Below are 17,980 nucleotides of genomic sequence, written 5' to 3' on the forward strand. Positions count from 1 at the left end.
TGATTTGTTTTTGTGTGGCAGCTTGTTTGTATTTTGGTTGGCTTTGTTTTGGGCGTTTTTCCTTTTCTTTGCCCAGTACGTAGTAGAGCCGTTTCAGTTGGTGTTACACTCATGGTCTGTTCTGTTGTCTCCGTTTGCAGCCCCAAAGGAGTTGTTTTAACTGCAGATTCAAGCAGCTCTTTTAACAGTTTATTTGGTTGTTTGAATGAAATTTTAAAATTGCTTCTTGAACAAAAAGATTGGACAGGTTATGCTATTGGAGAGACCACCTCCATAGAAAAAAGTTTTCCATTGAATCTGAAAAGTATAATAACTTACAGATTTCATTATGTCACATGACTTGTTCAAAATTGACACATTATTTTGAGTTTATTCTCATATGTTTCAAAATAGAATTTTGATACTCAGTTTACTAAGTTCTCTGTCAAAATAGCTAGGCTTTAAGGGTATATCTTTGTCTAGTAGTAGGGAAATAGTATATCATTGTCTAGTAGTAGGAAAGTAGCCTATCTTTGTCTAGTAGTAGGGAAGTAGCATTTTGTCCCTGACTTACTGGCAGCTCTAAAATGTCCTCTGTGGACCATAGGGGCCAGCGCCACTGTGAGACATGACATCCCGCACTGACCCATAGCCCTGCAAGGGACAACACTGGAGACACAGTGTGGGAATTGTGCCTGATCTGACCCCACCACCACGAGGAAAACACTCAGGTCATGCAACAGATTAGCAAGGGGAGCAGAGCCAGGCATCTGAGGGAGTTCCCAAAATAGACTCTGGGGCCAGGGCATGTTACTCAAGAAACAGACCTTGAACTCTTGACAGTCTTTTCTCTTTTTTGTCATTTTTTTAAAATTATTGTTGTTTTGTTGCTTGGTTTTGCTCTGTCTTGTTTTTGTCCATATTATTATCTCTGCAGGTCTATGTACATAAGATAGGTGGGATAAACAATTGAGGAGAAACCAACAGGACTGACAGTTGGGGGGGGCATGGAAGAGGGGGAGGCGGGAGAAAGGAAGTAGATGTTAACAAACCTAGTGACAAAGGAACAAAAAGTGATCCAAAATCAGTGGCAAGGAGGGTGTTAGAGGCCTGGTAGGGATTGGTCAAGGGCAATGTAATAGAAGGAATTACTGAAACCCAAATGAAGGCTGAGCATGATAGTGGGACAAGAGGAAAGTAAAAGGAAATAGAGGAAGGAAGTAGGAGGCAAAGGGCATTTATAGAGGTCTAAATATAGGCATGTACATATGTAAATATATTTATATATGTTGACAGGGAAATAAATCTAAGTGCATATATTTATAGGTTTAGTATTAAGGTAGCAGATGGACATTGGGCTTCCACACAAGTACTCCCTCAATGCAAGGACACTTTGTTCTATTAAATTGGCATTCCGTGAAGCTCACCTTCCCGACACAATCGCTGAAGACAGATGTGCGCATAAACAAACGTGGTGAAGAAAGCTGATGTTGCCCGGCTATCAAAAGATACAGTGTCTGGGGTCTTTAAAGGCTTCAAGATAAACTGCCATCTAGCTGAGAAGCAACAAAGTCCACATTGAAGAAGCACACCAGCCTGTGTGATCACATTGCTGTCGAAGGGATCAGCTATCAGGCATCAAAGAACAAAAAGTCAATGTGAATGAGGGGGAAGTGCAGGTTGGAGACCCAAAGTCCATCTGTAGGCAACTGGACATCCTCTTACTAAGGGCCACAGGGAGGAGATGAGCCAGTCAGGGTAGTTCTTATATGCTTCCTCCCCTCAGCTATCATGATCCCAATTCTACCTTACAAATCTGGCTAGACCAGAGGAGGGACACTGGTACAGATAGGAGCTGAAAACATGGGGAATCCAGGACAGATGATCCCTTCAGGACCAGTGGTGAAAGTGACAATACTGGGAGGGTAAAGAGAAGGTGGGATAGAAAGAGGGAACCAATTACAAGGAAATACATATAACCTCTTCCCTGGGGGACAGACAACAGAAAATGGGTGAAGGGAGACAGCGGACAATGTAAGACATGACAAAATAATAATAGTTTATAAATTATCAAGCGTTCATGAAGGAGGAGGTAGCAGGGAGGGCGGGGAAAAATAAGCTGATACCAAGGGCTCTAGTAGAAAGCAAATGTTTTGAGAATGATGATGGCAACAAATGTGCTTGACACAATGGATGGATATATGGATTGTGATAAGAGTTATACAAGCCCCCAATAAAATGATTTAAAAATAAATAAATAGAAGGCCCTTTGCAATAGAAACATACAACATTATTAAATAAATCTGATTTATTATGGTGTTAAAATCAGCAGTTCTCAACCTGTGGGTTGCAACCCCATTGGGGGTCACCTGATTCATAAGAGTAGCAAAATTACAGTTATGAAGTAGCAATGAAAATAATTTTATGTTTGGGGGGTCATTAGGAAGATTGAGAACCACTGTGTTAAACAATAAATTGAATAGGGTTTCATGTAAATAGACTTTTAATATGCCCTGAACATTTAAAATCCAACCAAAATTGGCTCGTGTCTGTGTAATTCATCTATTAATGTAGCAAACTGCTCTATGGGGGATACTGTTACCGGATCATCTGGGGCACTGTTGTGAACAAGCCAGGAAAGGTGCTCGTTCTTGGGGCTTTTACATCTCAAGAGAGAAACAGGCTTTAAATAAGTAAGCAAGATGGCCCTGTACCATCCGCATACTTGTTTACAGCAGAGCCCATTGTCTGTAGAATGGTAATAATTAATAAGCTAGGCTAAGGAATGTGATTTTTTTTTCTAAGCAAATTTATTTGATGCATTTTCATCTGGGGAGAAACTTGATGTGATTTAGAGCTTTTAAAAATTCACTCTGGCTTCTCTCTGGAAAACAAATTGTAGGAAGCCAAGGGAGGAAGCAGGTAGAAAGTGGCTACACATTTTGAGAGAGTATTTGATGGCTGGAGAGTGGACGGACTATGAGCAGTGGAAGTGAAGAGACCGGATTGATATGGGTGGGATCTGCATTAGAAGGGAGAGCTGTCAGACCTGGCTATTGAGGAGAGTCAAACACATGGTGATGGAAAGATCAGTGATCGGTGCTGAGATCAATGATCCATGCTGTTTGGGCCTGGCAGTGGTCAAGGTTTTCATCCTAAAGCCTAAAATAGGAGTATCCCCCCTTCCCCCCCCAAAAGAAAAGCCAGATTCCACACGCACCCCATACTCCAAGCTATGTATTTATTTATTTGTTTGTTTTTTACAAAACAGCCTTAGCACCTTCAAAGTACTCTCCTTGACACTTAATACATTTGTCAAAGCTGCAATTCTTTCTTGGAAACGTTTTCAAACTCTTCTGTTTGGATGGCTGACAGCACCTTCGTTTTCTCCTTCACCTCTTCTAAGTCGTCAAATCACTCTCTTCTCATGTCCCTCTTCATTCATGGAAACAAAAAAGAAGTCACACAGACGTTCTTGGGGCAACAGAGGCATGCTGATTTTTGCCAACAACTGACTGCACAAGCAGCTGCATTGCCATGGTCGCAAAACTAGTCCCCCATTTGCTACAAATCAGGCCTTTATTGTTGCACACTGTAGCGAAATCTTTTCAGAACCTCTAAGTAGAAAGCTTCATTAACAGTCTGACCTGTGGACCAAACTCCAAATGCACTCCCCCCTCACATCAAAAAACAAATGAGCATTGTCTTGACCTTTGATTTCACTTGAGCGTTGTTTTGGGTCTTCGGCTTGCTTGTTGTCTGCTTTCAGGGTTAAAGAGTAGCACTGGGTCTCAACCTTGGGAAAGTCTGGGTCACTTCGGAGCTGCTCTTTCAAAGCACTGCATGTTGCCACTCTCGCTCTTTTTCCTGGCCAGTCAGAATCCGAGGCACAAATTTCACAGTGACCCTTCTCATTCCCAAATCTGAACTGAGCTCCAGAACAGTCCAAATAACGCCCCCACGTCTTCAGGGGTTTGTCATCAGTCTTTAGAGCACAAGTGCACGCATTTGTTGGCATTTTCGTCTGTACAGGAAATTGACATACTTCCAAAACAAAGTTTGTCATCAATCAACATGTCACCTTTTTTGAAATGAGCAAACCACTCGTACACTTGAGTTTTTCCCCATAGTTCTGTCCTTAGTAACCGGTGTTCAACATCAAAACAGTTTCTGTGGCATTTTTCCTGACCAGGAAACAAAATTTCACAGCCGTACACGGTTCTCTTAAATTGGCCATCACAAAAATCAAGATTCGATCAAAACTGCTTTTACGAAAAAATGGACTGTGACCACAGAGAACCTTCCCAGGCGATGCCACTGGGTGCACTAACTCAGAGCAAGGTGCTCGGTGCTCACTTGGTGGGAAAAATGTGTACTCTGAAAGCTCCGCCCAGCAGAGCTTTTCCCCGGGTTTTATTGGTAGTAGTTTTAACTCTGTAGAACATGTTTATTGACCACTGGTAGAGAGCATGGCTTTTTAAAGGATTAACAAAACTGAAGAATGAGTAGGTGGTTTGGGGTTTATTTTGTTTTACTGGGTGATAAAGTCAAGGGGGAAATTAGAACTTTTCTTTGTGTATATTAAACTTGAGATGAGAACATACCCTTTGTAATTGAAGAAGAGATTATAAATAAGCAATTAGAAATATCTGTTTGAAACTCAGAGGAGAGATAAACTCGAGAACCAGATAGATGGTGTTTAAAAAGAGCATCAGTGAATGATGAGCTAGAAAAAATTATACAGAAAGAAAAAAATCTAGAGCCTAGTCCTGGTGCATCCCTTGAGTTAAGACGTGGTTAGAAGTACAGCCAACAAGTGACCAGGAAGACCAGTGAGGGAAGACAAAATCCAGCAGCAAAAGGATGCATCAGCAACTGCAATGAAATGTTGGCTGCAAAAGGAACCCTGGTAGTGCAGCGTGTTAGGCGTTCGGTTGGTGGTGTAAACCCACTAGTGACTCCAAAGAGAGAACCATGAGGTAGTGTGCATCCATTGAGATTTACAGCCTGGACACCCTGTGGGTTGGCTCTAGCCTGTCGTAGAGGTTGCTGTGTGTTGGCAGTGGGTTTGCTTTTGGTTGTTGGGTTCAAAGGCCTAAGAGAAGAGTAAGTGTTAATGAGAAAAGGGAGAAAATGATTGTAAACATCTCTTTAGGTAAATTTTTATATCAGTGATAAAATAAATATACCTTATTGAATATATTTTTATATCAATAATACAAAGGGAGGAGGTATTTTTTAATAATTTTATTAGGGGCTCATACAACTCTTACCACAATCCATACATACATCAACTGTGTAAAGCACATTTGTACATTAGTTGCCTTCATCGTTCTCAAAACATTTGCTCTCCACTTAAGCCCTTTGCATCAGATCCTCATTTTTTCCCCTCACTCCCCACTCCCCCCTCCCTCATGAGTCCTTGATAATTTATAAATTATTACTTTGTCATATCTTGCCCTGTCCGATGTCTCCCTTCACCCACTTTTCTGTTGTCCGTCCACCAGGGAGGAGGCCACATATAGATCCTTGTAATTGGTCCCCTTTTCCAATCCACCCTCCTTCCACCTTCCCAGTATTGCCACTCACACCACTGGTCCTGAAGGGATCATCGGCCCTTCATTCCCTGCATTCCCAGCTCCCATATGCACCAGTGTACATCCTCTGATCTAGCCAGACTTGCAAGGTAGAATTGAGATCATGATTAGGGGGTGGGGGTGGGGTGGGGGGGGAAGAAGCATTTAGGAACTAGAGGAAAGTTGTATTTTTCATCGTTGCTACATCACACCCTGACTGGCACATCTCCTCCCCGAGGTCCTTCTGTAAGGGGGTGTCCAGTGGCCTACAAGTGGGCTTTGAGTCTCCACTTTGCACTCCCTCCCTTATTCACTATGATAAGATTTTTTTCTTCTGCTGATGCCTGATACCTGATCCCTTTGACACCTCATGATCACGCAGGCTGGTGTGCTTCTTCCATGTGGGATTTGTTGCTTCTGATTTAGATGGCCACTTGTTTACCTTCAAGTCTTTAGGACCCTAGACGCTATCTCTTTTGATAGCCGGGCACCATCAGCTTTCTTCACCACATTTGTTTATGCACCCATTTGTCTTCAATGATCATGGAGGTGGGGGGGTTGTTCTTTTTCCAGGTGAGATATCCTAAAGCTTGTTGTCTGCTAATAGAAATGTTTCACTAAAGTGAAAGCGATGCAGGGGTAGAAACAAGGGATTGTAGCATGGGGGTCTTGGAAGGAGATTCACTGCATGAGTGGAGCACCTGGCTCCCAGTGTATGAGGAGAGAACATGAGGGAAAGTGGGGTATAAACATGACTGAGATAGAGGTTGCTTGTTTGCTCACTGAAGGAAGAGGTCAGGTCATGATCACACTCGCTTCGGCAGCACACACACTAACATTGGAGAATGGCTGAAAGTTTTGAGGTGAGGAAGAAGAAATTGAGTCATTTGGGGAAAAAATACAGGACAGTTAAGATTACTAGGCAGTATGATAATAAAAATATTTATTAAATATTCATAATGAAGGTGTTAGCTGTTTAGCTGAAAGCAAAGTGTCCAATACCTGTCTGAATATCTTTTCAGACCCAGTGAGAACATGCTGATCCGTGTCAACAACGATGGCACTTACTGTGCAAACTGGACACCCGGAGCCGTTGGACTCTACACCATTCACGTGACCATTGATGGCATCGAGATAGGTAGTGTGTGTTTTCAAAAAAAAATTGAGCCATTTGGTGTGAAGAACTAGAATCAAAGTCAGCTTTCTTCTAGTTTTGACACTTTTTAACTACGGTCATAGATGCAGACATGTTTCAAATCTTAGCCTTTCTCCGGTCTTAAAAGTTTCATAATTAGGATGGTGTCAGCGCTGTGATTCCTACTGAGTTCTCTGAGGAATCTCCTCTGTGCTCTGTGTTGCTCTGTGCACACCTGGTCACCCTTCAGGATAGACCTGTCTTCTGGCCGTGAGAAGAGGGCTTCTCAGGATCTTCCAGTCTAGCTCAACATCTGTCACGGAGAGAATGGTCGCTCAGTAATATGTGTGAAGTCATGACTTTTCTTAGTTCACTACGACATTGCTTTTACTTTGAGCATCACTCTTTTTCTTTTCTGATGGATGAACTTGGACAAGAAAGAGAAAACTACATAATTGTTTATCAATGTATAATTTTTAACACTTAACTTTCCACATGCTCAAGAAAAAGGCTCCAATAATCAAAACCTAGTATGTTGTATTCCTACCCTAGCTATTCATAGAATATATATTAACTTATTAGGTACTCTGACTCAGAAACTAAGAATCTTCGCTAACTTTTTTAACCCTTACAATGGAAACCTGTAGGTACCTTTGGGTACCTGTAAAATGAGATAGGGTAGAAAGAGAACACCGATAAATACTCTACCAAAGTATGCTTTGGATGCTATACTTCAGTAATGTTTTTGTGGTAAAAGTAAAGACGTGCTGTATGTTTATGTAACCATATTAAATAGACGTTAACATTGCTATGCAGAAATTACATGTTGCAAAAGCTGAAGATAGATAAGATGGCAAGACTAACCAGAGCAACTTTACCAAAAAGAATTGGTTGGTGTTCAGCCGTTACAAGAGGCAGCTTATGAATCAAGAACTGCTGGGACAAAAAAAAAAACTGCTGTTAGAGAAGGAAGACGTTCAAGCTGCACCAAGGACACTGCTGAAAACCAAGGACCCAGGAATTGACAGCCTGTCCACTGAGATGTTTCATCACTGGCTGCCACACTGGAAGCATTACCTGGCCAACCAGCTGGCGGAGATCTACACTAGTGCCCACTCCACAGAAAGGAAGTGGAATGGAAGGTGGAAATATCAATGCCATTAGTATCTCATGTGGCTGTATTGTGCCCGAAGACTATTAAAAAATGACTGCCTCCATTCATCAACAGGGAAATGCTAAGGGTTCAAGCCACATTCAGAAGACAACATGGAAGAGTAATATCACTGCTGGTGTCAGACGGCTATAGGCCAGAAGCAGAGAATACCAGGAGTTTATCTGCATTACTGACTACTTGAAGACATTTATTTGATTAAGCCATAGGTTCCGAAACGTATTTGGCCTATCACCTCCTTTTCACGAAAAAAAGTTTACTTGGCGTTCCCCTGACAAATTAAAAGCTTGTATACTATACCCTGTAATCTAAGATAAAGTGTAGATATCTGCATTTGCAGACTCCCTGGATTGTCCCAGCAGGGTCTTCCCAGAAACCCGGGGCACAGGGTCTTGCAGTATTGCCCACTTTGGGAAATACTGGTTTAGATCGTAAGAAATTATTGATAACATGAAAAATGAGAATTTTATGAATATGTACGTGGATCAAGAAGCCGTTAGCCACTCAACAGAGCAGTATTTATTGCCTGGCACACAATTTGAAAAGATAGGTGGCAGGGTTATATCTTTTCTCCATATTTATGCAAACTCTTTGCCGAACAAATAAGTTATGAAGTTGAACTATGTGAAGATGACACAACCTGGCTTACTGAAAACCAGTATAGCTTGAAGCACTTACTGATAAAGGTAAATAACTGTAACCGTGAGTCCAGGTTAGACCTGAGTGTGCACAAAATGAAACTCATAACTGGACCAGTAAGCAACATAATACAGAGAAAAAAATGAAGTTGTCAAAGATTTCATTTTCTTTGCATCACCAGTAAACATTTTGAAAACAGTGTGAAGCGGCAATTAAAAAATTATATGTCATATTGCATGAGAAGATCTGCTACCAAAAAACCAAAACCCTTCTTTGAACCGCACAAAGCCCTCTGAGGACCCAGATGTTCTTGACTCCAGCACTTGGTATGCTCGGCCCCTCACATATATCCAGAAGCTGGACAGTGACTCGGGGAGACAGGAGATTCACTGATGCACGTGAATTGTGGTATTTGTAAAATACATGGGGGCTTCAAAAAAGTTGGTAGGAAATTCTGTTATCTTTTAATTCCATTTTCCTTGAACTTTGTGACGATCCTTTGTGTTGCGTGTACATGAACTGCCAGCAGCACAACTAAGTCCGTCTTAGAAGAACTACAACCAGACTGCTCCAGGAGAGCAAGGAAGGGGAGGCTTGTTTTGAACCCATCACCAGAAACAGCCAATTCTTTTAAAAGAGTCCACCGTGCTTTGTTCTAAGGAAAGGGGTCAGCATAAACAAAGGTGACCGCAGGGAAGTGAATTGACGCAACAGTGGACTCAAGACAGCAACGACCATGGGGGTGCACAGGGCCGGGCAGGCAGCATTGTGTTCCGTCACGCAGAGGGCTACCTGGTCGTGTGTTCTTGTCGTGCACAGCAGCTAAAGCACGTGGCTGCTCAACAGCCAGCAGTCAGAGATGACTCCAAAAGCTTTTAATTTGGTTCAAGCTTTTTTGGTTATGTGCCAAGCATTGTTTTCTGTAAGACAATTGCTGTCCTCCAGGATTAACAATTTACTGAGTGTTGTAGGCGTCCACCAGATCGAAGGAACATTAAAGGAAAGCAGAATGCGAGTAGCAAAGCACAAGAGGTGCATCTTACAGACAGACTCGGAACACTGAGCAGAAGCATCCAGAATGGCTTTATAGTCCCCCACCACACCCGCCTTCCAAAAACACGGGTAAAGTTTCAGGAGGCATAGAGAGGGCGAAGGAAATGATAGCATCCATAAGGAAAATCAACTGTATAGTTGCTTTCTTAGAAAGAGAGTACTTTACATTCCCTTGTGCGCATCTGTTTTCTTCCTTACGTCCCTCACTCGCTTTCTCCCAAGGGGACCAAACTGTCAGTATCATACCAAGGGCATAATAATTCACTCAAATGATAATGTCGATGACTTACTCAAGTGCTCTTTGGGGTCACATTGGGCTGCTAATCAGAAGGTCAGTGATTGAGCCCACAGACCCTCCTGAAGGAGAGCAAATCAGCTCTTAGAGATCACAGCCTTGGAAACCAGCTGGAGCTGTCTTCTCCCTTCTGTAGCATCTCTATACTTTATAGGCAGATTCAACTTGACGGCAGCAAGTTTGGGTTTGCTTTGTGTTTTTCTTAAACATTGAACACTTGATATATCTCTAGGAGCACTGGTGGCTCAGGTAAACGCTGAGTTGCTACCCTCAAGGTCAGTAGTTCAAGCCCACCAGAAGCTATGCAGGAGAAAGATGATTTACAAAGTCTTTGTAGGGTCACCAGGAGTGCTGGTGGCTGTGACCCACAAGGACAGCAATTCAAAACTACCAGCAAGCGGTTCTGAAACTCACAGGGGCAGTTCTCCCCTGTCCTGTAAGGTCACCATCAGAATGGACACATGGTAATGAATTCCTTAATATATGCCTACCATTGTTCTCTGCTGACGTGGTGTATTTAAAACAGTTTAATACACACTACAGCCCAATGAGGCAGTCCGATTAATGTTCCCATTTCATAGATGAAAAATTTACGGTACTGAGGTTTGAACCTGTCGTGCAGGTGTGGGATAAACCTAGACCAACGTGAGAAGCCCAGCTCTTGACCACCTGCTATGATGCAGCCCGGTGATAGAGATGTTTCCTGGTCCCGTTGAGCTAGTGGCCTGATCTGAGGCTAGTGGGGCACACTTCATCACACGGGGGGGGGGGAGGGTGTGTTTATTGCCAGGTTATATTAGCACCCCAGCACCTCCTTCGCAACTATTGCTCATTTTAGCCTATTAAATTTCAGCCAACATGTAAATAAAAGACAGAATTGATATATTTGTTTTAATCGCTTAAAGCAGCCTGAATGTAAGATGAAGTGAAAGGAACCGCCCATTCTTTTGTTCACATGCTACAGTCCCTTCCTCTCTTCACAGATGCTGGCCTAGAAGTAAAGGTCAAAGACCCACCCAAAGGCATGATACCACCTGGGACTCAGCTGGTCAGACCAAAGACCGAACCTCAACCAAATAAGGTTAGTGTGGGAGGCATTCAGAACAGGGAGATTTGCAGAATCGTTTAAAGGGGAAAGAGCTTTCTGGATGTTTCAAGAAAGTTACCAAGCACTGAATGTTAGCTGATTTCAGACTTTGAACCCTAAATATCCCTAAGAAAGTGTGGAGTGTAATAATGGCTTAATTACACAACCATCATGACTTGTATGCATAATCTTGTTTTTCATGGGTGTTCTGTAGCCTGTTAATTGAATTTTTTTAATCTAAATTTTTTTGTATTATATTTTAGTTTGGGCAGTACATAAGGGTAGTAAACTGATTTTTTTAAAATAAAAAACGTAGCAAATGGAATCTGTATACCTTTTCAAAAGTTTTACTCTTCTCCTTAACTTCTCTTGAGTTTGAAAGAAAAAATAATCTTCTAATTTTGCATTTGTACTTTTTTTTGTTTTGAATAAAGCATGTGTCAATACTTAGAAAACTTCTGTCATTGTTATGAATAAACCACTGTGGTTTGAAGAGGGAAACCAGCTGCAGATGATTTTGAGAAAGTTTCTGAAAAGTAGTATTTAAATCTGTTTAGTTTGACCTTGCCTAGAAGATGAGCGCCCCTCTGCACTTGCCCGTTCTGAACCACTGTCGATCTGTGCTTTTTTCAGGTGCGGAAATTTGTGGCTAAGGACAGTGCAGGGCTCCGTATCCGTAGCCACCCTTCCCTTCAAAGTGAGCAGATTGGCATCGTTAAAGTCAATGGGACTATCACTTTCATTGATGAGGTAATTTACTAAGAAGCTTTCAATAATTCTAGAGTAAACTTTTGAACTATTTGAACCATTATAAGGCTACTAGAGTCTCTCTTTTTAAGCCATTTGGGAGATTTGAGGGGAAAAACACTTACTGAGGGAGGCTTTTGGGCACAGCAAGTAAATCACTTGGCTGCTAACCGTAGCGCTGGCGGTTCGGACCCAAGCTGGGCAGCCTCAGAAACCCAAGAGGGGAGTTCCACTCTCTCCTCCAGGGTGGCCAGGACTTAGAATCCATTCGAAGGCAAGAGGTTTGGGATTCGGGGTGGTGGTGGGGGGGATGTTGGTAAAGTATCTTCGTTATCAAGTATTTTCATTTTTAAAAGTAAAAATAATCAGATCATATTTTACACATGAAATAAACGCAGGCTTAGTAGTCAGAACTTGCGCAGTAACTTACTGGCAGTGGGTGCCGTTTTTAAGTGATATGTTTTACGTGTGCTTATTGAGTGCCTTTAACTTTGGACAGTACACCTTTCTAGTAATACCACCCAGTAACAGCTGATTATTAAAACTCAGACTGCAGGGCAGGAAGACACATTGTGCTTCTCTCAGGCAGGAAGGCAAGAGCAGACTTTGCTTTTCAGCTATTTATCATCACATGTGATTCCTTTGTGCTTTCACTCATAAATGATTTCTTCATTTTAACTTTGTTTGTACTTTGTACAATCGTACCATGTGAGTTATCATACTGCTTTGGCATCTCCTGCTTTTTCCCTTAAAGGTGCTCTCACACAGATGCTTAACCTCCATGCCCACCATGACTTGCCTGCTTTGCAGCCTCTCTGTCCTTGCTAGCCTCATAGGAGTTAAAGGAGGGCATGGCTTGTTTTTGTTGCTTATTTCCCATAGATCCACAATGATGATGGTGTGTGGCTGAGACTGAATGATGAGACAATAAAGAAGTATGTTCCTAACATGAATGGTTACACTGAAGCCTGGTGCCTCTCTTTTAATCAACACCTTGGCAAGAGCCTTCTGGTCCCTGTTGACGTAAGTAAAGGGTGGTTCTCAAAAGCTTTGTAGGTGCACTCTGTCCACATCCCAGGGCTTTTGTTAAGTAAGGCTTTCCAGTTCTGAGTGCACTGCAACTAAATAACTTCTCCTTCTCTGTTCTCGGTCTGCTAGGGCTTCTGTGTGATGGTAGTGGAACTGAGAGAGGCTGTGGAGTTTCTTCAAGCTTGTTACTATTCATAAAACCAGGGCTACTGTGAATTCTGCTTTTCACAGAATTAGGGCATGATAGATACCGCTTTTTTTTTTTAATTCCCCTTTCTTGTTCACCCTTTTGTTGGGAAGAAATCCCGATCAAGGTTCATGAATTGAAAATTAATGTCCATTCAAAAACAGAGCATGTTTGCTTTTTTATGCTGGCATTTTGTAATTATGAGGGAGGCTTTAAAACGCTTGTAGAAAAATTGAATTAAAAGATGATGGAATTTTCCCGCTAGCTTTTTAAAGCCCCTTCATAGCTCTCTGTGTTGTCTTAGCTTTAATCTTCTCCTTTTTGGTTTATAAGATTCTTGTGTTGAAATATAATGGATTTTGAGGCTTACGGTGCTTTTAGTGGTTTGAAACTGCATCTTAGAATCTGACTAAATTAATTGAACCTCTTTGAGAAAGGCAGTTAGAGTTGATGCCACTAAATATGATTTTATAGGAACCCACACTTAGTTTTATAAGTTAGCCTGAGAATTAGGATTTTACTTCTTTTTCATCACCATCAAAAATTCACTCTTCTTAGGACACTGCTAATAGTACTGCTACAGGCTTAAAAAAATTTTTTTAAAGCAATTTCCTAAAAACCCATCTCTAAGCTAGCTTGTTTTTAAGCAAACCATTTAAGATATTGTGTTTTTTCCATCCATATTCAAGAGTAATGTTCTCCAAAAGAACAGGGAGGACGGCATCAGAGTTAAGGTGAGAAAGTGAGCCATACAAAAATTTGGTGATGGCCTTAGCTAGGATGTCACTGGTCACATTGTCACTGACTAATTCTAGATACAGAGTATTGAAGGTAAAATGAAGTGGGTTTTGGCATTTTCTACCTTAAAGAGTGGAATGAACTCTTGCAATAAAAGAAACAAGTTCATTGCCATTTAGTCGATGCAGATTTATTCTATTTTTCACAGCAAATAGTATGATGATTTCTCGATTTTCTAGTGAGCTAGAAAACAAACTCAGTACCGTCGAGTCAGTTCTGATTCATAGCAACCCTACAGACAGGGTGGAAAGGCCCCTGTTGAGTTCCTAGACTAATTCTTCATAAGAGTAGAAAGCTTCACCATTCTCACGTGGAGCAGCTGGTGAGTTCAAACTGCTGACCTTGTGCTTAGCAACCCACCGCTCATCCCCACTATACCTTCTCTACTCCAGTTTCCTAGAGAGAGTAATTTAATGATTGAGATGGCCCAGTATTTGGCCATGGGAAGGACAGTTGAAGTAGACTGGCGGTGAAAGTCCTTGGATTTGCTGTAGTCTTGAAACAAAGAGGCTAGACTGCTAGATGGTCAACCACATAGAAATGGAGATGTGCAAGAGAGTGACCTACTGGGTGAAAGAAAGGGATGTTTTTCACCATTAAGCAAGGATCCCATCAAGAATAATTTAAAATCATAGGCCAGATGGGAACGTTTGATATTGGATCAAAGAGAAGCACAGAGTGATCTCAGTGTAAAAATAAGAGCAGATAAATGATATAGGGGCTTATGTTTCAGTGGTGACCAATGTGACACAGGGAGTACAGTGTGGGAAGATGAATTGACCTTGGGCATCAGCAGAGAAGGCCAGCCAAGCAGAAACAGGCTTCGTTTCCAAGGCTTTATCTGTAGGGATTGGGGAAGGTACCTGTATAATCAGTAAGTGTGTTTCTGAGTCCATCATTATAAAAAGTGACGATACCGATGCTACGTCTGACCTCCTCTAGCTAGAGAAGACCAAAACAACAACAAAACCTCACTCCCATCAAGTCAATGCCGACTCCTAATAGCACCGTCCCTGTGGGTACCGGAGACTGTCGCTTTACAGGAGTAGAAGAAAGCCCGGTCTTTCTCCCAGGGAGCTCCTGGTGGTTTCAAAGTGCTGACTTGGCCGATTGAAGCCCGATATGTAACTGTTGCACCCCCAGGGCTCCTTCCAGTGGCAGAAGGGGGAAGGAATATCGCCATCTTGAACATCAGCTGTCTCAGACCCATGCCGAGGAAGCCAAGGCCTGACATGCCCCACCTTACCAATTCTCAGGCCAACCATCGCTCACAAAGGTCTCCTCAGCAAATTTCTATACGTCACTGTAATAGTGACACAGACCTCATAGACCATGCTCACAACCATGGCGTGTATTATGGAAGTGAACAGGTTGTATAATTTGAGTGAGAAATGTTAAGGAGACAGATGTTCGCTCAGGACAGTCTTTTCTCAGCCATGCCCACAGGTACGCCGCTCTCTGGCCCTCAGCCTCGTGGCCCCACCCCTACCCTGTGCAAGCAACATTACAAAGCTCATTTAGGACTGTCAGTGAATGCCCAAGTGGTATGGCACTCCACTGTAAGCCTAGATCCAAAGGCACTCCGTTCCAGTTCCATGCATCAGCAAACCCACTTGCCCCAATTAAGTGCCCAGAGACACCCCATACCATTAGCCAATCTCCTGCCCCAAAGCACTCACCTTTACTTGTTCTGTGGCCTGGGAAGTCAACCCTTTGTTTCTTGCTCTGGCTCCTGGGCCTGCTGCTGCTTCCCTCCGTCTCCACACTGGTTTCTAATTAAGGAGCTTCAATACACAGGGATCTTGAGGTCCAAAGGACACATTTCACTTCCTCCTCCTTGCTGGGAGTGCAATTTCATGCTTGCTTCTGAGGTAGCTCCTTTTCTAGCCAACAGGATGGCCATTATAATTAGCATGTAAATAATCACAAACAGCTGAATTATAATAAATCCAATGAGAGTCTTCCCCCACCACCTTACCCAGAGCTAGCAGGAAAAGGAAGGTCATTGGGAAGGTGTTAGGGTAAGATATGGGTAGAAGAGCAATAATTCACTGCAGCGCACTGCAGTCACTTTGTGCAAGAGCAAACGTGGCAAGGCATAGAGGGGAGAATGACTTCATTGATCCCTTTAATAAATTAACAGTTATAAAGAATCGTATCTTGCTACCACTTTCTTTGTATCTTGCGGTCTTCACTGGAAAAACAAAACAGCAACAACAACAAAACACGCTGGCTATTTGCCCTTCCTTAGCTTTTAGTTCCTCTGTGAGTAAATCAACTAATTGTAATACAGCTCTTAACTGTAAAACACAACTCAAGAAAAAGTGAAAACTGGGAGATGTGAGATAAAACTAGATTTAAAAATACCACTAGCTTAAAATGACTCAAAAACATTGAGATCCAGCCATCAAGACTCTTTGGACCTGCTCCCTGTGCAGGCGAAGGATGAAGCTTTCTGCTCCTTCAGAGGTTTGGTCCCACAGCCCTGCCCTGGCCTGTGGGGTCACTCTGGGCCAGGAAGGACTCATGGCCGTCCAGTTCTGTTTTGGTGACTTTTATTTGCATCCTGACTCACAAAATGAGTGTATGTGTTGGGGTGTTTGTAAATTTCAGCACTGAGCACTCTCAAGAGAAGCTTAAAGGACCGTCCTGAGAGCAAGTTTAGTGTAACTGTTGTTGCACAGTGTTCTTATTCAGATTGTAGAACGCTTGTTTTCATTGCAAATATTTTGTGTAGCTAAATGTTGGCCTGCCTAGTAAATGCTACACGGAAACATCATTTGTTGACTCAAGAAATACAGGGGGCATCATAAAGATCAAGAAAAAAATGAATTTAAAGATAATGGAATTTTCCACAATTTTATTTTTTACCAGTTTTACTGTCCACAAACTTTTTGAAGATCCCTTGTATTTATGTACTAAATTAAAATGTGACTTTAACTGTTTAGCACTTTAGTGATGTTGTGGGTTAGCATTAGGCATATACTTTATGTCTAGCCACTATTTTTTTCTTTTTCTTTCTAGCCACTTTTAAAATGAATTAGTTTAAATCACTGGGAAGGCGAAGTACAAAGAAGATAAGAATACAAATCCTTTTTGTGCCTATGAGCGTAGCTTACAGTCTGTTAGGACTCTGCCCTTCTTAGTACATGCGTCTTAGAGACTTTGTCACCGACTTCCATTGGACTGCTCTTTCTTCTGCCTGGTTTCTCTAACACTTCTAACATTTTCATGACTGTGCACCTTAGCACTGCTGGAGTCGCATACTCATTGATTCTTTATAAAATAGATATTTATTGAGTCGATAGTGAGCTCAGTGCCAGGAAAGGCAGCATTGGCAGCCACACACACGGTGATTGGCAGGCTTGAGTCCATCGTTGCAGCTGTGCTATCAATCCGTTTTGGCGAGGGTCTTCCTCACCCTCACTGGACCTCCTCTTCCCAAACCTGGTGTCCTCCTCCACAGTTGCTCCCTTCCGATGATATGTGCAAAGCAAGCAAATCAGACTGTTCTTTTGGCCTCCATCATTGGCTAATTTTCAGAGATCGATTTAGACAGGCCTTTCTAGTTTTTCTTAGTCTGGAAGCTCCACTGACACAGCTGCTTGGTATTTGCAATCTTGTAGGATAACTTCTAACATGAAAGCAATATGCAAGCCACCACAGCATCACAGGCCAGAGAATGACGGATTGTGTTCTTACTCTGTACCTCATCCTAACTGGGCAGTGGGTGGCGGTGGCGAGTGGAGATGCAGAGAGGATTGAACTAAGTAAGTCAGAGCACAGTTACTGCTCAAGATATAACGTAGACACCCAATATTAAATTAATTATATTACAATGCAGCAAGTTCTATGATGATTTCACTTAGGAGGTGATGTTTGATCTTAATTTTGAAGAAATGTTCCCAGGTAAAAAATTTGAAATGAATTTCAAGGAAAAATATTAAAATGTCTAAAGTTGGGGAATCGTGCTTTACTTGAGCACTGAATGTGTGCTAGGAGTGCAGACGTGGGGCAGGTCGGCACCGGGGGAATCAGGCGTGTTTTTCTACCTCATCTTCTGTCCTTAAGCTCCTCAGAAACTCAGTAAGGATCCCTCCTTAAACCTTGGTTTATTCGCATATGTTAAGTTTCATGCTCTGCTCTTAGTAATCTTTCAGCGTTTATTAAATACTTACATTTAGTTCTTTGCGTTTGGTGTGACCATGACACCTCAAAAATAATTCCTGGTGCATGTATGCTCCTTACCTTAGCAACCCCTTCAGTTCTCCTTGTGATCCTGGG

At 42.2% G+C, this 17,980-nt stretch overlaps 1 protein-coding gene across 11 annotated transcripts in view; it reads left to right on the top strand.

The window, feature by feature from the left end:
- Positions 1-17,980, top strand: part of MYCBP2 (MYC binding protein 2) — a 253,443-nt gene that overhangs the window by 165,134 nt on the left and 70,329 nt on the right. For 9 of the 11 annotated variants that reach the window (XM_075562947.1, XM_075562949.1, XM_075562951.1 and 6 more), the window contains 4 exons: positions 6,578-6,693; positions 10,832-10,929; positions 11,569-11,685; positions 12,565-12,705. In XM_075562947.1, the coding sequence (XP_075419062.1) occupies positions 6,578-6,693; positions 10,832-10,929; positions 11,569-11,685; positions 12,565-12,705 (472 nt within the window). The remainder of the gene's footprint in view (positions 1-6,577; positions 6,694-10,831; positions 10,930-11,568; positions 11,686-12,564; positions 12,706-17,980) is intronic. The other 2 variants (XM_075562955.1, XM_075562958.1) reach the window with 1 other exon arrangement.

This window comes from Tenrec ecaudatus, chromosome 11 (genome assembly GCF_050624435.1).
Source record: "Tenrec ecaudatus isolate mTenEca1 chromosome 11, mTenEca1.hap1, whole genome shotgun sequence".
Taxonomy (NCBI): Eukaryota; Metazoa; Chordata; class Mammalia; order Afrosoricida; family Tenrecidae; genus Tenrec; species Tenrec ecaudatus.